The sequence below is a fragment of the Rhipicephalus sanguineus genome, chromosome 1 (genome assembly GCF_013339695.2).
Source record: "Rhipicephalus sanguineus isolate Rsan-2018 chromosome 1, BIME_Rsan_1.4, whole genome shotgun sequence".
Classification (NCBI taxonomy): Eukaryota; Metazoa; Arthropoda; class Arachnida; order Ixodida; family Ixodidae; genus Rhipicephalus; species Rhipicephalus sanguineus.
Window position 1 is genome coordinate 160,498,897 of NC_051176.1, and position 25,486 is coordinate 160,524,382.

Below are 25,486 nucleotides of genomic sequence, written 5' to 3' on the forward strand. Positions count from 1 at the left end.
TTAATGGCTCCTACTGCTCCACATTAACTGTAGAATGCAAATAACTAACCAGAAAGAGCATACAACACATTTTAATAAACAAAAAAAAATTATAATATGAGAAGTCTTAAAATGCTCAGCCAATACTAATTGCTTACTTTAAATTCGTAATAATTGTATCAGTGATATCAGGTTTTGAAGGAGATAATTGTACTCTTCACATGTTAAGTAATGTGTGGGAAAAATTTCGTTCCAATCTGGCCATCAGAAGTACCAAAACCATGATGTCGAAACTCAAAAAGTTGCCCAAAATTGCATCTTCGAGAAAAATGCAGTATATAAAGGTAGAAATGAAAGCTCATCCATGTGGCAAAAATTTAGAATGATTTATTCCATCATGAGAGCTTGCAAATCATGGTTATTTTGAGCATGTGACTTTGGTGAACTTCTCAAGCAAAATGCAATGGCAAGCAGCCAGGTGATATTTTCCAGGGCACTCTAGACAATGAGCTCTTTTTAGTTTTTATTAGCCACTTTGTGTTCTTTAAAAGTGATTTTAAGCTACTTTGAGTTTAAATATAATGTTGATTTTTTTTTGTCATGAACGTATAGAAACTAAAGTTGACAAAACAAGTAAAAACAAAAAATATGTAATTTGGAAAAAAAACTTGCATTTTTCGAGTAGCATCTCCCCTTAAGCCAACTTTCTTGGCTTTCTTGCTGAACACGTGGCAAATAATCACGTAAGCACATAGTATTTGCAACTTTCAGGTAAGCCATCGTGCCGCTTTGTAAGTACTTTCTTTGTGCCCCATTAAGTGTGGTTTAATGAGGTTTCACTATTATCTGTTAAGAGAAATTAGAGCCTGTCCTGAACCCAAACTGATAAGGTAATAAAATGCTGAACTTTGAAAAGAATTTGTGAACTGAACTGCTATCATTCTCTATTCCTTTAGCAAAAAATTATAAAATGGTAATAGGACAAAAGCTAATGGGCAATGCACAATAGGAGCAAGAAAGGTCTCCCATTTTGTAAACTGGTATGACTTTTGATTTTCTTAAAGTTTAGGGAAGGGGGCTTATCTTTAAATTAAGATTCTGAATGTGCGTGACAGGCTCACAAACAATATGGGCTTTCAATTTACTATGTAAAGAATAGAAATTATACAACAGGGGGCTTGCATATTTAAGGTCCTGTGTTACATTATATGCTTCCTCAGATGAAACGGGGAAAAGATACAGTAAACTCTCAATAATTAAACTCTGATAGCTCAAACTTTAAGTTAATTAAAACAAATTTCGAATGTTTAATTAGCCTGCTATTTTTTAAATGCATTTCAAAGCACTTAATTTAAAGTGCTCCAGTGAGTAAATTTGGTTCATTCATACTCAATGCTTGTCCGTGTCAGATAATATCTGCAGCCTTTTTTGCGTACAGCTGAATATTTGTGTTCTTATACCCCAACAGATTGCTAGCCTGAAAAGCGGCCAAACTAGTCAAACTGTACTCATGACCAATTGCGTTTTGATTGAGAAGAACAAGAAGAAAAAAAAAAAGAAGGTCTGGCCCTGGTCGATTGCCTGCCAAACGCGTGAGTCACATTCGCCGCAGTACACTGGTGTCATGCGAAAAAGTGTACGTACTTAGATTGCGAAGGGGCTACCTGCTGCTGCGGGACACCACATTATGACCCTAATACCCGTGCCACACGGGCACAGAAAATGGCATTTACCTCCTAATGCCTTCAGATTTAATGCCATGCGCGCGCTGCCACACGGATGAACGAAATGGCATTCGCCCAAATGCCATTCGTCACCTAATGCCATCGCCAGAACTCATTAGACTGAGAAATGCATACTCTCGACGGCACAGCTGACGAAGTGCGATATACCTAAGTTATATAAAATGACACCCTATTCAGCTGAAAATGAAGTTTTCATGTCTTATATTTACACTAATCACTTAAACAAGTGCTTCAAACGCTGTATTCTGGATGCGACAGGCGCCATTTTCTTTTTACGCTGTGGATCTGACCAGCGTTGGCTTAGGTTGCTACGGTCGCCTGCAACATTGTGAAACAAAGCAATGAACTAAAGCTTACGGCAGTGTAGTATGCTTGTTTCTACATTTAATTATTCTCAGAGGTATATGAAGCTTGTAAATGCATGTTTATTTTTTTATTACTACTCAACAATTGCTCACTACAGAAGATGCTGCGATCGACATCATCAACTCAAATGTCATTCAGTTTGGACGTGTAACAGCTCCAACGAAAAAAATGTCATTCGGGAACTGAATGCCTTCACTACCGAATGTCAGTTTCTGTGCCCGTGTGGCACGGGTATTAATTGCACATGCGTGCATGCACTGTATAATAACAAGTACCAGTATGGTCGCTGATATCTAAAAACTTTACTGCTTTACTGGCAAGCTGTCTATGACGTTGCTGCGGACCTGAGACACAATAGACATTACAACACTAGATAGCATGTAGATCGAAGTCATAATTATGAGAACTTCTGATAATTCAAACAAAATCCTGGGGCCCCCTTGAGTTTGAATTATTGAGAACCTGTTGTAACCCTGGGGTACTCTGTGATACACATGACTACAAAAGACGCTATGACCTGGATTGCAATTACAGAATGAATCATGAAATACCATTCACAATATCACAAGGATACTTGTTTAACGCCGACAAGGAGCCCAAACCAGATCTAACATATCTTATGATTTCAACAGACATCGATTGTACACATGCGAATCAAGACAAGCTAAAGCATATTCAAGTGCTTTCATTCTAGTGCTCTTTTATGTATCAACAATGTCAAGTGTAAAAAAAAAATCAATAAAATAAATAAATAAACAAAAAATAATTTTTATAAAAAAAAAGAGGAAAACACAATATGTTCTTCTTAAGCTTAGTTTTCACATGTCCAACCACACAGGAAATGATATCGTTACTTCTATAAAGGCCAAATTCTACTTCAAATCTCTGATGTAAAGAAAAGTAAACACCTTATACCTGATCTTTTTTCCAACTATAACACAGCACACAAAATTGAGCAGGACTAGGTTTCTTTTCAATTTTTAAAACAGTAGTGGCAGTACTCTTCATCCCCCTTAGGCACTTACATTGGTGACGGGACTAATCCAGTATGCAATGCCACGAACCATTAGTGGCCATTCCATTGGTTCAGAGCTGTACACATGATCCTGCACATTCTCCTGGTTTACCAATAACATTTTGTACTGAAAAAAATTAAAAGCACAAAAAAAATCTATTACTGAGCATTTGAGTATCCTTAAGTATGTCAAAGCAACATAAACTAGTACTGTGACATTGGTGGATGATTAAGTTGGAGGAGACCACGAGCTGACCAAAATTGAACAGGTGTTGTTATTGGCCTTTCACACAAATGACCTCAAGCCAAGCTTGGATAACTTAAATACAGTGTTGCTGACAATCTTAGTATGCCAAGGCACTTCTATCTGCTATTTCTAAAGCTACGTGAAAACAATGAGCTTATATTTTTGCCACTTTATAGACAAATCTGTAATGATGTGGGGACCTTTCACACTACAACACACTAAAGCTAATGCTTTCAAGAGGGTTGAAGAATACTTGAATCTTATGAATCTCCATTCATGTAAAGCATCATATCTTCATAAAACTGAAGTACCTTCACATGTACGGACACCTGGGTTATTCAATGTCAAGTTTCCCAGATATTTTGGCAACCATCTTTTTAATTGAAAAATCGCGGCAATTTACTGTTATGCACAGAGAATTTCCCCAGAATACGCTTGTTCAAAAAATTTTTCTTGGCATGTTATGCCTGGGAGATGTGGTTCCTAAAAAATTTTTTTTGTATTAGTTGGGCGAACTGAATGAAATTTAATAAACTTATTCAGTTTTTTTTGCGGATTCCAAATCTCTAAGTCGATTTTTAATAGCTGCATTAGAACAAAAAATATGAAATTTCTAAAGGGATATTCCTCGCGGTGCTTTTTGGCAACTTGGCTTTGTCATACACAAAAACAAAGTACAGTGCAGACCACTTATAACGTAACCGCATGGTTATAATGCGGTCTTTTTCGACTCCCGTTTACCCTCCCATAGAACCGCATGTATACGCATACCGCTTATTGTGCAGTCCCCCAAGATGAAATACCGTTATAATGCGGTTGCGGGAAAATATTTCTGACAAACGCGGTAGCGAGTGCGGTTCTCAAAGGAGGTACGCCGCTGGGGAGGGGAGCGACGAGGTCGTTACGAAGGCGAGGGCACGCACTAGTGAACGAACGAGGGGCGGATGGGAGAAAAAGACCGCGGCAGCGCTGTGCGCGCTCGCCGAGTGGAGAAGGATTGTGGTTGCCTAGGCGACAGAGTAGCCTTTGCACCGGCGGCGGCAAGGCTCCGCGGCCGCTTGCCGGCAGCGCGTTCCGCGTGGAACGTACGATCAGTACGATCGCGTCCTCATCAAGTGCGCTTTAAAAGTAAGTTCCTGTCGGGAAAGCGTCGTCGTTCTCACACTTGCTACAGATATCGCGTTTGCGCTACCCTCGTCTGCAAATTGAAAAGTTTTGCGGCTTCAAGACGCGAGCTTTAGCCTTTTCTGCCAGTGCGCGGACTTAAACGAGCTTGGCGGGCTTTTGTCGCTGTTGATCTCCCGGCCCGCGAACACAACTTCGTATCACGCGCGCTGTTCTTGGGTTAGTGCTTGAGTGCTATCTTTTCGACGTCCGATCTTCATGTTGTCTTGGACAAACTTGCCGCGACAACACGCTGAACCACAGGCTAGGCCTAATCAGCGTTGGTTGCTTTTCGGTAGCGGTCGCGGGCGATAAAAGTTGCGGTTTGGTGCGGAATCAACGAAACTTTTTGCGATGGCTGCACTTGAAGGGAAGGGAATCATATCGTTAATGAAAACGAGGGCATGGTCGGCACATGCAACTCTCGAATGGTGGTTCCGGATTCGATTGCAATGTCTTGGACATCGCGTGCGCGCCCGTGAAATCGAACGGTCGGTACCGCTCACCACGTGAAATTTCGGTCGCGATTCGACATGGTTTCTGTGTAATGCGCATACCTCGAGGTGGCCTGAAACGTAGTCGGCAAATTTCCGCGATGGCACTTTGTTTTGTTTGCTTTTTCCCCTCCTGTTCATTTCATTGGCAATGCGGGTCTTTGGCGGTTAATTTTTGAACATTCCGAGATTTAAGTGGTTGTAAGCGCCCCGAATCGCATGTGTTGATTATCGGACACGCGAGGCTACATGCTCAACATGTTTTGCGCAAGTGCAGCCTTTGAAGAAGGTTGTTTTGGTTATAGTGCGGTACCGCTTATAGTGCGGATATTCGCGACTCCGGCGACTTACGTTATAAGCGGTCTATACTGTACGTGGCAAGACTACCAGAGAGCTGGTCTAGCCAGTGATGCTAACGCAATTTTTTAACACGAAAGTGTTTTATGCCGGGGTCCACCAAGTACATCCGTCACGGATATGACGTTGATAAAATGGACGCCAACAGGTGAGAAAGAAAAAAACCAAGAAAAAGATAGCCCGCTGGAAATCGAACCCACGACGTTGCGGCCGCGACGGCAAGCGCCCGGCGCCCTACCGTCAAAGCTAACTCGGGAGACGCGAGACACAGTGCGAACGCGCCTTATATCTTTCACACATTCTCTTTCGCGGCGGGCGGAGCGGGGCGGTGCCGCCGTCTGTGAGATGTGAAAAGAAGTAATGCTTCACGATCGACATTTACTAGCGCTTACTCCGAGATTGCACGGGATATCGGAGGTCATGGTTACAGCGTCTCGATACCAGAGAGGTAGACTGGCTGCGCTGGCGTCGCCGAGGTACCCTTGACGCAGTTACGTTGGTTAATGTCTTTCTTTGCCTTCCGCTTCGTGTTAGCGTGTGTAGGCTCATCGGAGTAGTGCAGCTTCCACGTGCACCAACGGGATTTCTCCGCCGCCGACTGCTTCAATTGCGAGAGCACAGACTAACAAAACTGCTGCAATACGTGTTGCAGAAAGGACGCGATTTCGACGGGCGAATGTCGTGCCTTGGTGGAGCGAGAGCAGAGCCTGCGAGACAGAAACCAGCGGGACGCACGCGTTTGCGGCTCAGGTTACGAACCTCTACCTCCCGTGTTGCTGAAGCGCAGTGTGTGTTAGTGTATGTATGAGCACAGGCGTCGGCTACCCATTACTAGAAAGCGCACACCGTGCCGTTTCTCTCCTTAATTGACGACGCTTTGAAGAAGTGCATACCGGGTACCAGTGTTGAATATGAGCTTGTTGATATCATCCTTACGCGGGATTCGCGATTCGCTGTGTCCAAATATATGTTCACACCGTCAGCTACCACAACGGTTTAATCATAATCATGGGCGTTAGTCGTCGCGATAGAGACATGCTGTCAACATGGATGCATCCACGTCAAACGGCGCTATAGCTGCCAAACACGAATAGACATTGTACAACGTCTCATATATCACTACACAATAAGCACTGTTTCTGTGAAGACACGTTTCACTTTCGTGTTATACCGATTCCTATGACAAAGGGATCAGCCATGTTTTTTTCAATGACCTTCGAATGCAAAACAAATGGATGCAAATGCAAATACGAGTGAAAATTTTTTGCTGCATACTATTTGAGTATCGAGAATTATAAATTTGGTGAACAACATTATAAGAAAATAAATAGCATCACCGGCTAGATGAGCCTTCTGGCAATCTTGCCACTTGCTTTGTTTTTGTGCTTGACAAAGCAAAGTTGGCAAAAATTTCCGTAATAATATGCTTAAATATGCGTTAAAAATTGCATATCTTTTGTTCTAAATGCAGCTATTAAAAAATCTACTTAGAGATTTCGAATCTGAAGAAAAAACTGAATAAGTGTATTAAATTTAATGCCATTCCTACAACTCTTAAAAATCTTTCTAAGACCCACGGCTTCCCTAATCAATGTTGGAACATGGCACCACAAACTACACATTAATATTAAATTTATTTACTGTGGAGCAAACGAAATGCTTGCCTGAACAGCATTTGATATAATAATTATAATAATTGTTGGGGTTTAATGTCCTAAAACCGTGATATAATTATGAGAGACACCGTAGTGGAGGGCTTCGTAAATTTTGACCACCTGGGGTTCTTTAACATGCACCTAAATATCTAAGTACACAGTCTCTAGCATTTTCGCCTCCATCGAAAATACTGCCACTGCGGCCGGGATTCGAAACCGCAACCTACGGGTCAGCAGTCGAGCACTTTAACCACTAGACCACCGTGGCGGGTGAACGGCATTTGACAACTAGTCTTGAATATACAGTGGTGTTTTATTAGCAACTAGGGGGCAGAAATATTTTCTACTACGTATGTCGTTAATTTTCATAGAATTAGGCAAAATGAAAAGCATTTACAAAGAAAAATAATGCAAATTATGTTAATGCTCAATGCACTTTACTGTTCTAGATGAGTAACTCCAAAGCAAAAATACTTCGGGGCCACTACACTACACAAATATTCTGAAAAACTGGGAGAAACAAGCGAAAATTCCATCATTCCCCATTTTTAGCTGTTTACGTGCTGACGTGTTCCCAGTAAAAATATAAACAAACATCGATAGGCCAGTGTATGGGCATTCCATTTCTGTCCATATCTAATTTTATTTTAGTATATTAGACGACATATTTTTTGAGGTTCACACCTGCAACACAGCTGGCATAGTTTTTTTTTTTGCCCCATTTCACCGCATGGCACAACCATTCCTGTGCGGTGCTGTGTTTCACACAGATCAGCGAACTTTGAAGTGCATTACGTTACCAGAAAACTTTTTTAACAAAAATATTTTGTGAAAACACCTTGCGCAAGACAGTAATAGCCATGATCTTTAAAACAAAATCCTGAGATGGTTGCTACTAAAACACCTGGGACACTTGATATGGGATGACCAAACAGTGTTCTCATACCAACTTTCTCAAGTACAATGGTACATTCAAGCCCTTTTTTCACTACCAGCTCAGTATATGGTGAAAGCTTTAAGAACAAAACCACACTGTCTCGAACAAGCCACAGTACCTGAAGCTCCCACATCTTTTGGAAGAACGTCAAGTGTGTAGGCTGCAGTGGTACAAATTCAGCCGAGACCATGTCACGCTCCCGCTCTTTTTCATCTGAATCTACAATTACAATGAGCAAGCACGTTAGAAATCGAATACTTATGTGACAAATGACAATAACCACCGGACACAAGTTACAACCAGTTGTTGAAAGTTAACACTGTGTTGTGTCGTGTGTGCCATTTTTTGGTCCTTGTCCTTAGCCTGCACTACCATCAATTATTATGCAATACCAACAAGTCCACATTTCGACCCTCATCGGTTACAGCCCTCTTGATGATGTCTTTTGCAGTACAGTATTGTCACATTTGATATGAGCTGCAATATGGTACCTGTGGTCAGAGGGGCTACATGACTGCACAGCGGTAACAACATACGAAAAATTAGACTAAACAACGTGCCAATTACTCATTATTAAACCAATTTTTTGCATATTAATGTCCCTATGAATGCTTGGAGCCCCTTTGACCATGAGCACTGTCTTGCACCTCACACTGAATGCTAGTGTACATGCTCACCCAGCTCAAGAGATTAGCACTGCTCACATCATATTAACATATCAACCGCCCTGACGGTATACTGCTCGCAGGATAGTGCCCTGTAGGCCATAATGGGTTGGAATACACTCCCCAGGTGTTGCACAATCCCCGCACTACTGGGCGCCTGGTCAGTGGACACCTTTCCCTACACTGAACCGGCAAGTGTCCAGCAGCCGGATTCAAACCACCAACCTCCCATAGCCGAATCAATGGCTAGAACACTCTAACACGGCTACACAAAACCATTAAACAGACCAAAGCATGGTATAAAGGCTGGGGAGAAGAAAAAAATTGACATTTTTTTTCATTAACTGAAGTAAAAATCAATGCATGAGGCTCACTTAAGCCAAACCTGGATTTTTCTTAGTACTACGCACATGCACATACACACTATTGCTGTCTGCTATGCTTTAACGAAAGATTTATTGGTTATCATGGTGTAGTGCACTGACATTACCCTGCCCCAGAAGTAGCATATTAAAGGGTCCCTGAACCATCAGTTGGGCTGGGTGAAAAAGACACATTCTACAAACAGAAAACATTGCTCAGCCAAATTTTGTAGCCGTGCACGGCATGTAGAGTTTACATGTGAGGCGTAGTGTTTCAAACCAGTTTTCGGAAAATACCCTATGTCATGACTCAAATTACCCACTTTACCCTACACAATTTTTTTATTACCATACATTTTACCCTAAGCCTATAAATAGCCTGTGTAATAATAAGGTACAGAATATACTTCACTGCTCGACATGCAGATGCGTGGTGGCACTGAAGTTGGTAGCTACTTCAGTTGTTTGAAAAGTAGTCTTCAAAAGAGACTAAGGAACATGAAAGACAGCAGATGGGAAGAGCGTTGACTCACAGTTGAGCAAAAAAAAAACTAGGAGACTCATCAGCAAGTACATGGCTGGCAGCTAGTGTAAGCGACATTGTAACAAAGAGCGTTAAGCAATAAGTCAGAGAGGCAGAAAAGATTTTTCGGATAGCAGCGGCAGATAGAAAATTGGCTCTGAGTAACTACCGAAAGGGTAAGGACGAAATAAGCAAGGATACATTTTATGATAATTAAAGGGGAAGTTCTTTGCTGTTTGAAGGGATGTCAGGATGGCTTAGAAACGCATAGCTATAAAAGCGAGGTTCAGTAAAGAGAAATGCACGTGCCAGGGGGAGGTAAGGAAACTACTATGGAGCATGTTTTAACTGAATGTGAAGATATGCACTAGGGTGTATGTTAGGGCACGAGCCTATATGAAGGCTCGGGTTTTAGGGACAACATTGGAAAGGTAAACAGGTCAGCGATAGAAATAAGTAAAAAACAAATGAAAAACTGCTGGCGGAAAAGTAGGCAGAAAGCAAGAAAATAGTGGGAAAACTAAGGTCAATCTGCAGTAGATGCAGAAAGTTGGACTGTGAATTTATAAGGTTTCTTACAGGAAGAGAACCTTAATTCAGCTAGACAAGAGTAGGCTGAAATATAATAGTAACAGTAATAATAATAACGATAATAATAATAATAATAATAATAATAATAATAATGAGCTTGGTGGAGCGAAGGTGACCGCTCCGTTATGAAGGGGACGCTCTTAGCATCCATCCATCCACTCTCATCGAAGAAACTCACATAATCCCTTATAAATTTCCCTAAGATGACTCGAAGGCGAAAGCCATCTCCTTTTTCTTCTCAGTCGATTGTATTGATACCCCTGTTCTCGAAACATTTCTGCACCTAGCGTGGTTTTGCACTGCTTCCAGGATCGGAGGCATTGCAAGCTTTCTGCACCTCACGTGCCTCTAGGATCGGCTCATCTGTGACCAAAGGACGATGTCACAGTGCTGTCACTATGACTTCATGATGACGTCACAAATTCTGGCAATTTGTGGCATCACGATGATGTCACGATGTGACGTCATTATATGACGATAATTTTCTGCATCACTCGCGTTGACTTTTCGTGTTTAATGAGACATCAAAGCCTTCCACCTTAATAACTGTAACCAACCACCATCGCAAAATTTAAAAGCCCCTCCAGGCAACCAACAAATCGGAAACGACAGAGAGGGGAAAAAACCATCCATGGGAAAAAAAAACAATGCAAGCACAGGGATGTGTGACGTATTATCTTTCATCTCTGCCCTATATGGTGGCATAGAAGATAAAACTGTACCAATTGATTCAAAGAAAGATTTAGTTTTCAGATCTCTTTAGGAATGTCACCCTTGGACATGTCGCATCGATTGTCTGCATTTTTCACAGATCGATGACGAGTTAAAAGTGGAAATTACCCTACGTCTGATAAGAAAAACGCATTACCGCCCTTCTACCCCATGCTGCCTGAAAAATTCTGAAAATACCCTACAAATAGGGAAATCACCCCACGGCTGGCAACACTGGTGAGGCGCGAAGTTGAGACTATCCCAAGCACCCTCTCTTCATACAGAGGCTCGTTCTCACTCTCTTTAAATATTAAGTCGACGTTGATTGTTGAAATAGCGGTCCAGAAACCTCGTAGTGCTGCTTTTGTGCCAAGGAAGTGCTTATTTTGAAATAAAATCACGTTTTTAGTGGTCCGCATCGCGTTAGCGCGCTTCAAATCTCCCGCCTGAAAATACGACTTTCATACGTCACTGATGCCGTGCCCAACGTTGCCTGCTTTTACTGCGCGGCCGCCGACACTAGTAGCAGCCGAGCGGAAGTAGCGGGACCCATAGTAGCAACAACGGCGCTGCGGCGAAGACTTGCTCGGATGGGCACATTCAAAGCCTTCACCAAGTTGCGGTTGGTTTCGTAATCCTCAATACGAAAGGGCAGCGAGCACACACGCAGAGGTTTTGACTGTTTAGCACACTGGCGCAATGGCATGACACTAAGCCACTTCGAGCATAAGGGTTCATTCCGCGGCACCCAGTGAAAAGACACACCGATTTCCTTGCTGCAGCACTGGCGTTGTGCACCATTCGGGCATCCGGCAATATCACACGCATGCGGCATTTTGTAGAACTTTCTGTCAGAGCGACTTTCACGAGCGTGCAAAACACGCACGGCAGTACGCGATCCCGAAACTACCCCTGAGACGGGCGAGGCGCAGTTCGGCGAAAACGGAACCTTTGAACCACGCGCGCCGTTCCCCATGGCAACGCCACAGAGGTTTTGTTTTCCGTGAATCAAGCGGAAACGAACAAACAGCATTTTATTATGTCTTTTGATGCTCGGAATGTTCTTTTTTTACTGCTGCTAGTTTGATTACTAGTGATTTATTGTAGGCCGACTTCCATACGTCATCGGGATCACTTCCAAAATGTCCCACTCGTGGCGCTCATCATGTGATACATTTAGCTTAATTTCTCGGTAAGTAGGGCACTGCTGTTGATAATATTGCCGTTTTCCCTTTAAAGATGCCAGTGGCAGCTTTATTTCGTCATTTAGTAGATTGCTGCCATTGGCTAAAAGCCGACATACATCAAGAGAGGTGTTTGGATCGGATGTGCTTCCTGCCACGGTGTGCCGCCACATGCCGGTACTGTGCTCTATTGTGTGCTGAAATTACACAGTAGCAACAATTACACAATAGCAACACAATGCGTTTCATGATGTGCCCTCAAGTTCGTGACAAGCATTGACATAGCTTCTTCCCCCTTTTTCATCTAGGGATGACAACAGAGAACAACAGTACATTTTTTTTAATGCTTTAAAGTTGGGCCCATAAAACATGAAAGCACTTGAAAGCAGCAGACGTATCATATTCACCCCTTGTATCATGTAGTTTACTGCCATCAACAGGCTTAGAATACAGTGAAAGCTCGTTAATTCAACACTTCTTAACTCGACGCTCATTAATTTGGAAAACAGGATACTTCGGATGAGTTCTCTGGCCCTGGCCAGCATACACATTGTTTAATGGCATCAAACTCGTTAATTCAGTCATATTTGGCCGCAACCCGGTTAATTCAGACGTTCCTCGGACCGCACCGAGCGCGAAGCCCTGCAAATGTACGACGCAAAGGTACGAAAATGACATTCGCGGTCAGCTAAAACAGCCACTGGCTATCAGAAGGCCGTGGTCACCACCCACAATCGCGTTGTTGCTACACAATAAAGTATTGGTTCACAGCACGTTTCCAATTAAGACATGTGGGTTCTGAGTAGCGGTCACAATGTGTACGAAGTCGCAAATGATGAAAATTGTGGCTTTTGTACTGCTCTTATACAAAATAATTACCGCATTTACATATTCCTCAAGAAAATGAAAGTACATTGATGTAATCGACATTTATTTATTGTTTTCATGATACTTTTGATAATTTGGACAGTTCTTCCGGTCCCGTGAAATCAGGATCAACGAGGTTTTACTGTATCTAATGTTTTTTTTTTTTAAGATTTACCTTCGATAGCTATGATATGCCTTTAAGCTTAAAAGAAAGGAAAAACTTGACTTCTGGTTGCTAAAATGTCACAATAGTTCAATAAACAGAGAAGGAAGAACCCACTACACTCCTCTGCCAACAGTGATTTCCCTTAGCCCAAGTGAGGATAAGCACGATGTACATAAGTCATATAACTAGGTAGCTATCTGTATTCTAGTTTTCAGTAGAGTACTGTGGTACAGTCACACAATATGCTGCAGCATGTAATATTGCATCCAATCTGCAGTAATGCCAGCTAAATGCAATACTGAATACAGAGATATGAAGGCATGCCTATATGCTTTGCTTTTAGTACAGTCACACTCAATATGACTTGCAACACGAGAGCGCGTGTCCTCGTGAGTTCAAAGGCTATTCATGGCTTCCGCTAGCCATTATTTCCATAACTAAATGCTGTTCTTTCACTTGGGGATGATCCCAAATAAGAAAATATTATTTATTTAGGGAATTGAGAACAACTTGAAGCCATGCGCAATCTTTGAACTCATGAGGCCACGCGCTCCTGCGTTGCAAGTCATATTGAGCACGACTGTACCTGTATGCATCTCAATTTAATCCCAAGAGCAGCTGCTAAATTATAAAACAAATTTGCTGATGCCAATTCAACCGTTTACACTAAATATACAGGGGGTCCCAGCTATCATAGAGTTTCCTACAATACTTACTAGAGGGAACTCTGGCACTAGTGTCTATGGGAGCTGCAATGCATCGCGCTTCAGCCAGCATGGGAATTATGGGTAGTACACGGATTTGTCTAAACTTCGTTCTTTCGGCTCCGTTTGGCTCCGCGTCGCCTGCATCCGCTTTGTCGCAAAACGAAGTTCAGCAAAAATCAGCAGTTTCACTTCGCCACTTTAACTTCTTTAGGCTCACCGATTCAAATCTGGTCACGAAGTTCACAACGATCCAGTCTTTTATCCGAAAGAAAACCAAAACATAGCAATAAACAAAGCCACAAGTGCGTTCGAAGCCCACAAGCACGAAGACTAGGCAAATCCGTGTACTACCCATCATTCCCACGGTGGCTGAACGATCGCAGCGCCAGAGTTCCCTCTAGGTCATTTTAGGAAACTGTATGCCAGCTATCACGCAGCACGATTTAAAAAAAAGAGAAATGTCGTTACGTGAAGCACACCTAGTGCATATTGTTCCCAGTATCCGCGATGCGCAGCGCCTATAGGGGCGCCACTGAAAGCCGTGTAGCGGCGGCCGTTTGAACTGCTGGTTGGTCGCGTAGCAGACGCTTCGTTTGCGCGCGTGCGATTTGCCGCTTGTGCGCGTCCCAGGTAATTACTTTTGCGGCGATAGTGTGCGCAAAGGAGCCGCACTTTATAATAGTGGACATGTGTCCGATGTCAAAGCTGCGTGGGACGACAATGTACGTCACCATACGCGCCAAGTGTTTGCCACAGACAAGCGTCAACAAGCTTCCCTACGAAGTGGAGCTCATCGTAAGTACACCGCCTTCGTTATAACGTCGCGATCAATAATGCCTGCATGCGTTGACGCGTGAACCAACGTTTTTTCTCGACACAGTAGCTTCGTTTACGTGCCATGTGTTTATATAGTAGATTTTGAGGGAGTGCTGTCGCACCGTCGTATAGATTTCACAGGTGCGGCCACGCGAAGGGTCAGCGTTGGTAAAACTTTGAAACCAGCACGATAAACTTGTGAAAAAAATAAACGATACACTTGTCATCATCGGTGCAGAAGCGCACAGCGAACATTCTGCACCGATGATCGCATTCCAGTGCCATCAATAGGTAAAACGCAGCCGATTTCATCCAGCACACGTGTGATTCCACGGCGCTTTTGTAAAGGAGCCGTCACCTTCCCCACATTCTCTGGCATTGCGCCATTCGTTTTTCAAGAGAGCCTAGGCATCGCGTCTTATCACTAATAACAACCTCATGTGCATTGTAGCGTCTACAATGCAGGCGAGGCGACCAAGTGTAAACGTAGTAGCGTTCGCTGAATACGTAGCGACATAAATGGAGAAATAAAAACACAATAATCATTCTAACACTGTCGTAAACAAAGCGCGATTGCTTACTTTCTACGTCGTACAGCCGCAATCCACAGCCGCCGTCGCTCTCGCTCATGAAATAGCACCGGAAACCTGTAGAAGTGCGTTCCTGCGATTTTTTGTGTGTGTTTGAGCAGCCGACAACGCAGCAGTTATTTTTCGACATCGCTGAGGCCTGACAGAGTCGTTAAATCACGACGAAAACCCATCCATCCGTGCACTCGCGTAGACGCTCGCGGGAACACTGGTCGCTGGGACCCGTCAGCGCTTCCGAGCAGTGGCGACAGATGGCGTCGTCGGCGCTTTGCGCATCGCCTATACTGTAGTAGCCACTAGAGCTGTGCGCCGTCGTGCCGCGCCGCCGCCTGTTTTTGCTCACGCTGCTCGCGCCACCGCCGAAGTCCCGAGAGGGATGATGCCGCCGCCGCCGTGCTATAATTGCGGCGCGCCACCGTTTGTCTTTTCTGTTATTATAAACGGGGAATGTGGACACAAAAATACCACACATCACTGGGGGAGCTCTTCTCTATATGTCCATGCCGCCGCTGTCCACAGCAGCCGCTGAGTAGCGGGAGCTTGGCGGGCAACGCACCCTCTGTTTCCAGCTCTTTTTCTTATTTTGACGTCACAAAGCTTTCACAACTCCCAACACAAGTGAGAGGAACAGCAGGGACAGTTGGGCGAGTTGGTGCAAATTCATGTTTAAAAAAAAAAAAGCGCGAAAAAACCACAACACCTGTCGTCCTGTCTCTTTCGTGCCTGTGTGTTGTCATTTTTTCGCGCTTTATTCAAACATGAGAGGAACAGAACGCGCTTCAAGCTTCTTGCGCCATAACCTTGCAGAAAATAAAATTAGGAGAGAACGCCAGCTTGTTTCATCTCTGCTTTAGCCATGTTCCTTGCCAGCGCACGCGAGCTTTTACTCGTGGGTACAACACACGGTGCTCAAAGTGATGTTGTCGATTTGGACATTATACGAAACAGTACGGCGACGGTGAAAAGCTGTTCAGAGTGTCCATATTAAAGGGCCCCAAAACAGCCTCTGAAAATACAAACTCAAGCACGTTATCTTCTCTTGGCGTTTCTCGCCTTTCTGGCACACTTCGTGGCGCCACAATAGTGATTCACGTGACATCATTAGGGTACGCACTCTCGATTGTTCCATATACGAGAAATATCAATTGTGAACTGTCTCTCAACCTGCTTTCCCATGTAGTCGCCCACCCTTTCTACCTTGTCTCGCGTGACTAGATATCGTGTGCAATCAACTGATTTCGCTTCATTTTGTGCGTTTCCAACTGAGCAAGCGGAATAACAGCGCGTAGCTGACAAGCGCGAAATCCTGATAGGCTGAACGCTTAGTACTTACACTGTACGCATATTTTATGAAGAAATATGTGGCGAGGAGATATCGCTTGTAAGAAGGGTATGGCGAGAATGAAACCAATGGAAAAGGCGTCTGATTATTTGATTCTTCCAACGGAACAACACTTTACAGCGGAGACGATGCAGCTCTCCAGAAAAAAGGCGAATCTTCTTCCCCGGTATTTGTATATTTTTTTATTGCGATAACAATTATATGGACACTCTGGAAATTTTTTCAACGTCACCGTACTGTTCCGTATAATGTCTGAATCGACAACACCGCCGCGCACATCGTATGTTGTAAGCTCGCGTGCGCTGGTGAGGATCATGGCTGAAGCAGAGATAAATCAAGGTGGCCTTCTCTGTCGCACGGTGGGCGCATGTGATAACATCACCCCGACTGTGAGGCCTGGGGTTAATTGCTCTTCAACCAGAAGTAAACGCTCCACCCGTCTTTCGCTGGGCGAAGGGGCATGAAGCGACGCTGGGGGTGAGGGCTGCGTGGCTCGAACAACAACCGTGAACTTTGACTAAAAGGGCACAATCACTACGTCGGCAGACATCAACAAACGGTTCGTATACTCTTCTACATGCTGTGATTTCACCGCTTCGTACTGTGTCCACTGATACGAGAAACTGCACGAAAACCGCTCCTGCACCCTCCCCCCCGTGCCATGCCGCCGATCCGATCCGATGCACCCCGCGCCGTTCACAACCTGTTTGAGGGCGCTGCTTCCTGATGTGTGCTGCAGTCTAGTCATGTGTCGATTTTCAGATTTTGCGGGCTTTCTTCATTACCATTTTAATTAGAGCTGTGCGAATAGCAAAATTTTGGGTGCGAAGCGAATTAGAATATTGAAGTGTGAGTGCGAATCGAATTGAATATTTTTATAATATTTCTAGAATATTTCTAGAATATTTTTTGAATACTTTGAAGCGAAATTGCAGAAAAAAAAGTTAGAGAGGATTCTTAAGCATATTCTTACGAGATAGCAACATGAAAGTGTTTTTTTTTCGCTAGGTTGATGAAGCACTGGCAGGGTGGTGTTTCATAGTTGTCTTATCAAGAATGAGGCAATGTGGAGGCCGAATTCTATTTATGTACATGATTTGTTGCAACCAAAGTGTTGCCGACAACACTTTACACGTGATAGGTAAAGATGCCATTTCCTCAGCCTCTCTTCCTCTTTCAACTTCTGTGGAAACCCAACTGATGCGGCAGACAAGGGTGTGCTCCCTTGAAGTTCGGAGTTCCAAATCTGCCTCGTAGACGTTGATATATAAGAACATCTGAAATTTTTGATGCTAAAAAGCTTCGGCGTCTGATTTTTCGGACTTCCTGCCCAAATTTCGGGCCCAAAACAGCATTAATTCAGCCCCCAACTCTGTCACATCTTTCATCTCCATGTTGGAACCAGCGTTTTCTTGAGTTAATACAATTACGACCGTAGCGGAGCTTGAAAGGCAGCTTTGCCGCAATACGGGGGTGTGATGAGGTGAAGCATATTGAAAATCTAAGGACCACTTCCAATCGGACGTTTACTGTGCCTTGGCAAAGTTCGACCATAACGGAGCTTGAAAGACAGCTTTGCCGCAATACCGGGGTGTAATGAGGTGAAGCATATTGAAAATCTAGGGACCACTTTCAATCGGACGTTGACTGTGTCTTGGCAAAGTTCGACCGTAACGGAGCGTGAAAGGCAGTTTTGCTGTAATACGAGAGTGTAATGAGGTGAAGCACATTGAAAATCTGAAGGGGTCACTTTCAATCGGACGTTGACTGTATATTTGTTTTTGGGAAGTTCGAATAGTAAAATTACAGTGCGAATCAAATCGAATAGCAAACACTATTCGAAAAATATTCGAAATTTCGAATATTCACACACCCCTAATTTTAATGATTAGGTGAGTATTTGTCGAGTTAGAAACATAATGAGGACTACTTAACTAAACCTCTTTTACGAAAAAATTAGTAGTGGCAACTACAGTATACTGGGAACAATATGCACTAGGTGCACTTCGCGTAACTATGTTTCTCTTTTTTCAAATCGTGCTGTGTGATAGCTGGGACACTCTCTATATAAGAGCTGTGGTCTCAAAAAAACAATATTAAATGTGACAAACCTGCCCTTAGTATGGTAGCTGACCACATAAAGCCACACTGAGCATTACACAGTTTACCTTGTGGAGAATAGTGTCAGTACTCTGTGATAAAGCCACACAATGATGACATTATGGCCCCTTCATGCAGCAAAGCTACTTAGACCTAATTAATACAAAGCTAGATTTTTAAAAATTTTCAGCACTTTGGCCAACTAGATGGTACCCGAACAGAATAAGTAAAATAATGTGCAGGTATACCGTATGCACTGCCTTTCTTAGGAAGGTTGCCTTTGTGGCACTACTTACTTTTAGTATAACGGTGCTCTTCAACATTCCACACTGTATCATCCTGAGAGATAAAACGATCAGTGACAACTTCATGTTGGTGAAATCCCCAGTCTGGAAGTTGCTTGCCACTAAACTGAAAGTGAGAACCAATGCAAATAAAACTGAAAGCCCATAGGTTCATCTGATGCAGGCTGCTCTGCTATGCACCCTGTAACAGGAGGGTCAGATAGAAAGTGAAGGCATAGCAGGCAACAATGGGAGAATGGGCATGATAATATAAGAGCGAGAGCACAGAAGCAAGATACAGTTGAACCTCATTATAACATTGATGCACCCAAAACTAAAAATGATATTAATTATAGAGTTGAAACTCGATTTAACGAAGTATGACCAAGCTTGAATTATTTCATCAAATCGGAAAGTTCGTAAAATCGAGAAAGAAACTTTTTAATCCTATGAATTTTAAAATTGTAACGTAGCAATGCCCAAAAGCTACTGTGGAAATTTATTTGCTGCAAACCCATGCCTGCGCCTGTAAAAATCCGTGAGGGTGGCCCAAAACATAGAGCCTTCCATATTTTCCAAACATGGCGCCAGCCATCTCCAGGTGATTCAGGCCAGGTAGATGATTACGTGAAGCTATGACAGGATGTCAATATGCAATGACAAGGAGGACGAATGTAGTGATTGTACGAGCAGGCTGAGCAAGAAAGTTGTGAGGAGAAGATCAGTGCTATATGTCGCAAAAACCATGAAATAACGAAAGCAACCACCGTAGTGTTCCTGTCAGAGCATTTACAAGGAAAATAAACCACAGCCACCCCTAGAACCTGTAAGAGAGCTACTGCATGTTGAGTCCGTTGTTCTGTGCATGGGTGCAGCATGCAGCCTCGTTAAAATAAAACTACGGTCGCGACTAGTGCGGCTACACGTCAAAGCATGCAGTTTAGTCGTGTTATTTTTTAGATTACGTGGGCTTTCTTTATCAACCAGAAAGAATGAGAACGCAATTAGTACATTGTTGAAAATAGCGTAGTTAGATGTCATTTGACCATGCCTACATGTACCTCATTGACATCTTGATATCAAATTAGGTGAGTACTTGGCAAGTTACAAATATAATTATGACTAATTAATTACACCATTACCAAAAAAATTAGTAGTGGCTACTCCAGTCTACTGGGAACAATATGTATAGCAGGTTTGCTTTGCGTAATACCATTCTTCTTTTTTTTAAATCTTGCTGTGTGATAGTTCCCATGAAACGCGAAACTCTATAAAACGTTTTATAGAGGTTTATAGAGGTTTTAAACGTTTTAAAGGCGTTTTATAAAGGTTTTATGCTTCATGGGTGGGGTCACCCTGTGTATTTGTATTTGAACACAGCTACTATTAACTAAAGATAAATAAAGAGAACAATAATTTTCTCTCGGCCCACTGCACAACAGTCAATTCAACGGAAGTAAAACTTTCGAGGTAGTCTATTTTATAAACATGGCTTTCAGCTCACCTTCAAAGCTTGGGATGTGTTGACATGAATTAGTCGCACATGTGAATGTATCGTGTGCCAGATGTCCCCTTCCGTGTCTCTGTTCACAATATCCTGAAATGTCAAGCACAACCAGGTGTAGAACAAGGCTATAAAAATACATAATACAAAAACTTAGCATTAAATGTTTGCTCACCACTTTCCACAAGTTTTGTGATGGGAAAGATATGTTGTAATTAATATAGCATGACACTTCCTGATGTTGAGGTGACATTGGAGAAGCGACATCATGGCTGAAAGCGAAAGCCACCAATCAGAAATTACAAAAAGCAGAATGTTACAATGACCTTGCACATTTTATGAAGGGTGTGGAAGGCTCGTTTGCTAGCAGTGTGGTAATGAAGTTGAGTCTGGTATGAAAGGGCATCTCCTCAGCCATCTTTTCTTAACAATAAGTTTCCAAATGCAACTTCTACTGCTGGGGTTATCAGCAAACAAATGCAGCCCATGCCACAGCCACATGCTCTTTCTATCCCTTTTGTACCTGCTACTGTACTGCACTGCCCACAATTGCACCGAGTTTTGGTATCAGCATGGCACTGAGATTGGATGGTGTAGCATTCAATATTCCCCATATCTGATGTTCTAGACATACATATACCGTACTTAATGTGTGTTTTATGAGAAAACTATGCTCATACTTGTGCCAATAATACAGTAATAATGGAACGGCTATGGGCATTGTAGCCATGCTTATGTCCATCTTTAGAAAATTAGAGTTTCTGTACTGGCCTCCGATTTTTTTAGACAAGTAATATAGCTATGTTGTAGTTGACCTGCTTTCTGCTAGCAAATACTTTGTCGCTTATATATACGTGCACACTAATGTGAAACAGATATTCCAGCTTCAAAAATATAATAAAATTTAATTTTACCGAGCGGAAACACTCCGGCAGTACACTTCAGGTTACAGTTATTCCAGTAAAATGGCACACTGGGAAAAAATATCTACCAATGTAAAATATGTAAATACAACTCGGTAATGGAAACACTAAGTTACAGACATCGCAGAAAAATAAATTTAGCTGGCATGACAGCCTCTTGCTTTTTATTTAGTCTAAACAATACCGTCATATCAATGTTGAATGGTAAACTGACAATGTCACACAAGATGTCGATGATTGCAGAACACACAAGTAGAGCTGTGCGAATAGCAAAAGCTTGGGTGCAAATTAAATTCGAATGTTAAAGTTTGGGTGCAAAGCGGATTAGAATATTAAAGGGCCCCTAAACCACCAACAGACGCTCGTGTGCTCCTCTCCGTGCCTTTCCTTTATAGACTACAGCGATCATGACGTCACCTGTATGATTAGGTGACGTCTCGAGCAAGAGACGCTGTCAATGGGCGAACAAGAACCTTTTTCTGCTAGCAGATGCTCGCGTTTCTTGCGTTTTCACCTCGGGCGCTGAGGAAGGGCACTCGGAGAGGTGGACAGACGAGCCGACGAACGCAGCCTAGCGAAGGAAAGAGCGAAACGACAAAGCGCGTGCAACTCCTCCAGCGTTCGCAGTAGACTCGTGCACAACTGCAACGCCACAACTAAGTTTCGACCTCTGCGTGGTTAGGGGCCCTTTAAAGCTTGAGTGCGAATTAAATCGAATATTTTTCGAATACTTCGAAGCGAAACTGCAGGAAAAAAGTTGCTGAGGATCCATAAGATAGCAACATGAAAGTGTTTATTTTGGCTAGGTTGGTGGAGCGCTGGAGAGGCGGTGTTCCCTAGTTGTCTTATCAAGGATGAGGCAATGCAGAGGCCAAATTGTATTTATTACATGATTTGGTGCAACCAAAGTGGTGTTGACAACACTTTACACATGAAAGGGAAAGACGCTATTTCCTCAACCCCTTCTCCTCCTTCCACTTCTGTGTAGGCCCAATTGATGTGGCGGAAAAGGGTTCGCTCCCTTCGAGTCCAGAGTTCCTAATCTGCCCCATAGACATCAATGCATAAGAACGTCTGAAATTTCAAACGCTGATAATCTTTGGCATCCGATTTTTTGCACTTTCTGCCCAAATTTCAGCTCTCACACGGCATTAATTGAAATCCCCACCTCTGCCACATCTATCATTTCATAGGTTCGAACCCACACTTTTGTGAGTCAATCCATTTGCGGCGATAGCAGAGTCCGAAAGGCAGCTTTGCCGCAATGCCAGAGTGTGATGGGGTGGAGCATATCGAAAATCTGAAGGGGCCACAGTGCGGCCGATGCAGTGATGTCTTTACTGATAAACACTGGAAATGCATGGAGGCATGACGGAGACTGGCAGTAAACGCGCCAGTACAGCTTAATCGCTGACAACTATTCTGATAAGCATCTTCAGCTAACTGCGCAGTAGTGCATGTGGCCTAGCCCAGGGGGGGCCGGCCCACCCTACATTTTTTAAGGAGGGTCTCGGCCCCCCCACCCCTCAGAAGGTCAACTGTAGCACTGCGGCACTCATTTGATAAGCGCTGTAGAAAATTTTTTTGGCAGTAGTGCTTTGAGTGGGAAAGTTGTATCTCCCCAGTTTTCCGAACAATTATTTAATCGCGATCATTCGGTCGATGGGACGTCGGCACAACAGAAAAAAAAAAAGGTATCGTTGTACTGCTGAATGCAATTCCCCGAGACACTGCACACCACAGGTCACCACCCTGTTCAACTAAGCTTCTTGTGCAGCACACAGTTTCACAAGGCACCTGAGCGTGAAGCTACCTACTCATGTATCAGTGAAGGTTCACCTTGGTCTCTTTAGGTCACCAGTAAATTTTCATTTGTTTAGTTGTGCATTACAAGTCTGGTGTAATGCCAAAGGCGCGTGTATTTTGCCTTCTTTTTTAGGCAAGTAGGTGTGAAAATAAAATATAACACTGTTGTGCCTGAGGTTCTCAATGCAGTGAGTCAATTAATGCTATTTGCTTTGAGGTTACATATCTTTAACCCTTTACATGCAGAGTTTGTGCTCATCATGTGTGTGTTCTTTTCATGCGTCCTTTGTGCTTGAGCAGCACGCTGGAAGTTTCGAGCTGCTTGCTGTTCTTCATGTTACACTGCAATTTGTTGCTATCGCATTCATTGCTTCGCCGTTGCGGCGAAGCTGTGACTTTTTATAGGAACGATTGGCTTCATGCAGTGGCAAATGCTGCGTATCAGCGGAGATTCGGCAATGCGTGTGCACATCGTTTACGTGCACACATGCATTGGGGAAAGCCGGACGAGTCGTCCACTCTTCTGCAACAGTCTGTGTTCCGCGTCATCGTTTCCGAATGCTCCATGCGACAGAGCCTTAATCTATTCCGCGCTTTGCTCGTATCAGCAGCGCTCATCACGAGATGCAAATTTGCAATTGACGGTTGGCACGTAGTTAGGCGGGGTTCACGGCAGGTGCTGAATGTATTCACAATTAAGAGCCTGGGCGCGCACCAAAATGCCTGATGAGGCATTAAGGCTATTTCGGACGTGGCTGGCGATTTGGCCACTTGAACGGAATAAGAAAGCATGAATTCTTTTTTTCAGACTTCCTGATTTTTCAGACGATTTCGCAGTCCTTAGGGAGTCCGAAAAATCGCACGTTGACTGTATTTATCTTCTGGAAGTTCGAATACTTCGAATAGTGAAATTCCATTGCGAATCGAATAGCAAACACTTAGAAAAATATTCAAAAGTTTAAATATTCGCACAACCCTACACACATGTACCAAAAGAATGCACACACAAAGCATTTATTCCACACTCTTGAAGTCCTTACCTATTAGCATTAAAGAAGGACGACAGGATATGCAAAATTTTAAAAATGCATATGTTTTCCAAAGAGTGATTACTAAATTTTTTCATTAGCAAATGGTATGCCATAACAAGCACTTGCACTATGTCATTAAGAATGATTGCCTACTGAGGCATCCTCCAGCTGCATGTTACCTGCAGTCTACACATGCATCTTGCAACTGCTTGCCATTTATCATTACAAACATGAAACAGAACATTAAGCCATGATGGTAAAAAAGCTGCCCTGAATAGTTTATCATAAACTAAGTGTTAGAAAATGGATGACGCAGCAGTTCGGCACAACCAAAGACAAGCATTCTAAAGCTATGGACCAGGATTCTATAGTGAAAAGTAATGAAACCTTGTGATCAGTAAACTGCTTCTGCAAGGCATACAACATATTTGTTATAAGTTGCATTGATTCAAGGTGCAGATAACCTACACAATTATGATTTGGAAAATACCTGTTTAATGCCCGACTTGTCATGCCATGAATGAGCTGAACAATGTCACCATGCTTGATAACATCTGGAGGATCTGAGACAACTATGTCCTTTCTGGAAGAACAAATAGGTCGCAATTGTTGCATTTCTAAAACTGCCCAAATATCCAGACCAAACCAAGGGATATATATATAGCTTAAAACAAAACATGCACATCAACAGTAGTTTTCTGGTGGCTTAACATGTAAAACATGTCACTGATATTGTAGAAAAAAGCATAAACTGGAAAAATGTATGCTTCAAACATTATAACTGGGCAAAAAAGCATGTTGAAACGAAAAACACACAGAGAGAATAAACGACACAAAAAAAGTGAATGGACAAACAGTAGCTCCAACGAATTGTTGGTGTTGGCAGTGAACATCGTCGATCATGACTCTTGTGGCTATCATGATGGCCAAATGATAAACCAATGGCACCACCAAATGCAGAAAAAGCAAGGTAAAGAGAGTTAAGCATTATGTATGTTGCAGTCAAAAGTCACAATTGATGGCAATAACCCTGTAAGGCAAAAAATGAAGCTTGCAATGGCACTGCACTTACTGAGACCTCTAGCACAGAGAAAAGAGATGTTAACAAAAGAGGAAAGCTGGTTTGATTGCCAGAGAGTCAGTTATACTGAACTTCCTCACATCTGCAACACTGCTCCACAATGCAGCCAAGTCAGATGGATGTATGTCACCAAAGCTCTAATTTTTTTTTTTACTTTCAGCCCAAATTTCTGGCCCACCATATTTGTACACACTCGAAGACATGAAATGATGGGAAAGAAGCATTACCTTAGTACATAAACTGAAACGTGTCCTCTTTCTGTGCACACACGTTT

General features: G+C 42.9%; 1 protein-coding gene across 1 annotated transcript in view; it reads right to left on the bottom strand.

The window, feature by feature from the left end:
• LOC119401222 (protein O-mannosyltransferase 1) overlaps window positions 1-25,486 on the bottom strand; it is a 44,421-nt gene that overhangs the window by 3,687 nt on the left and 15,248 nt on the right. The window contains exons 11-16 of the mRNA XM_037667906.2: window positions 24,622-24,714; window positions 20,547-20,643; window positions 20,372-20,464; window positions 18,880-18,994; window positions 8,078-8,178; window positions 3,116-3,232 (exon numbers count right to left, since the gene is read on the bottom strand). Coding sequence (XP_037523834.1) covers window positions 3,116-3,232; window positions 8,078-8,178; window positions 18,880-18,994; window positions 20,372-20,464; window positions 20,547-20,643; window positions 24,622-24,714 — 616 coding nt within the window. The remainder of the gene's footprint in view (window positions 1-3,115; window positions 3,233-8,077; window positions 8,179-18,879; window positions 18,995-20,371; window positions 20,465-20,546; window positions 20,644-24,621; window positions 24,715-25,486) is intronic.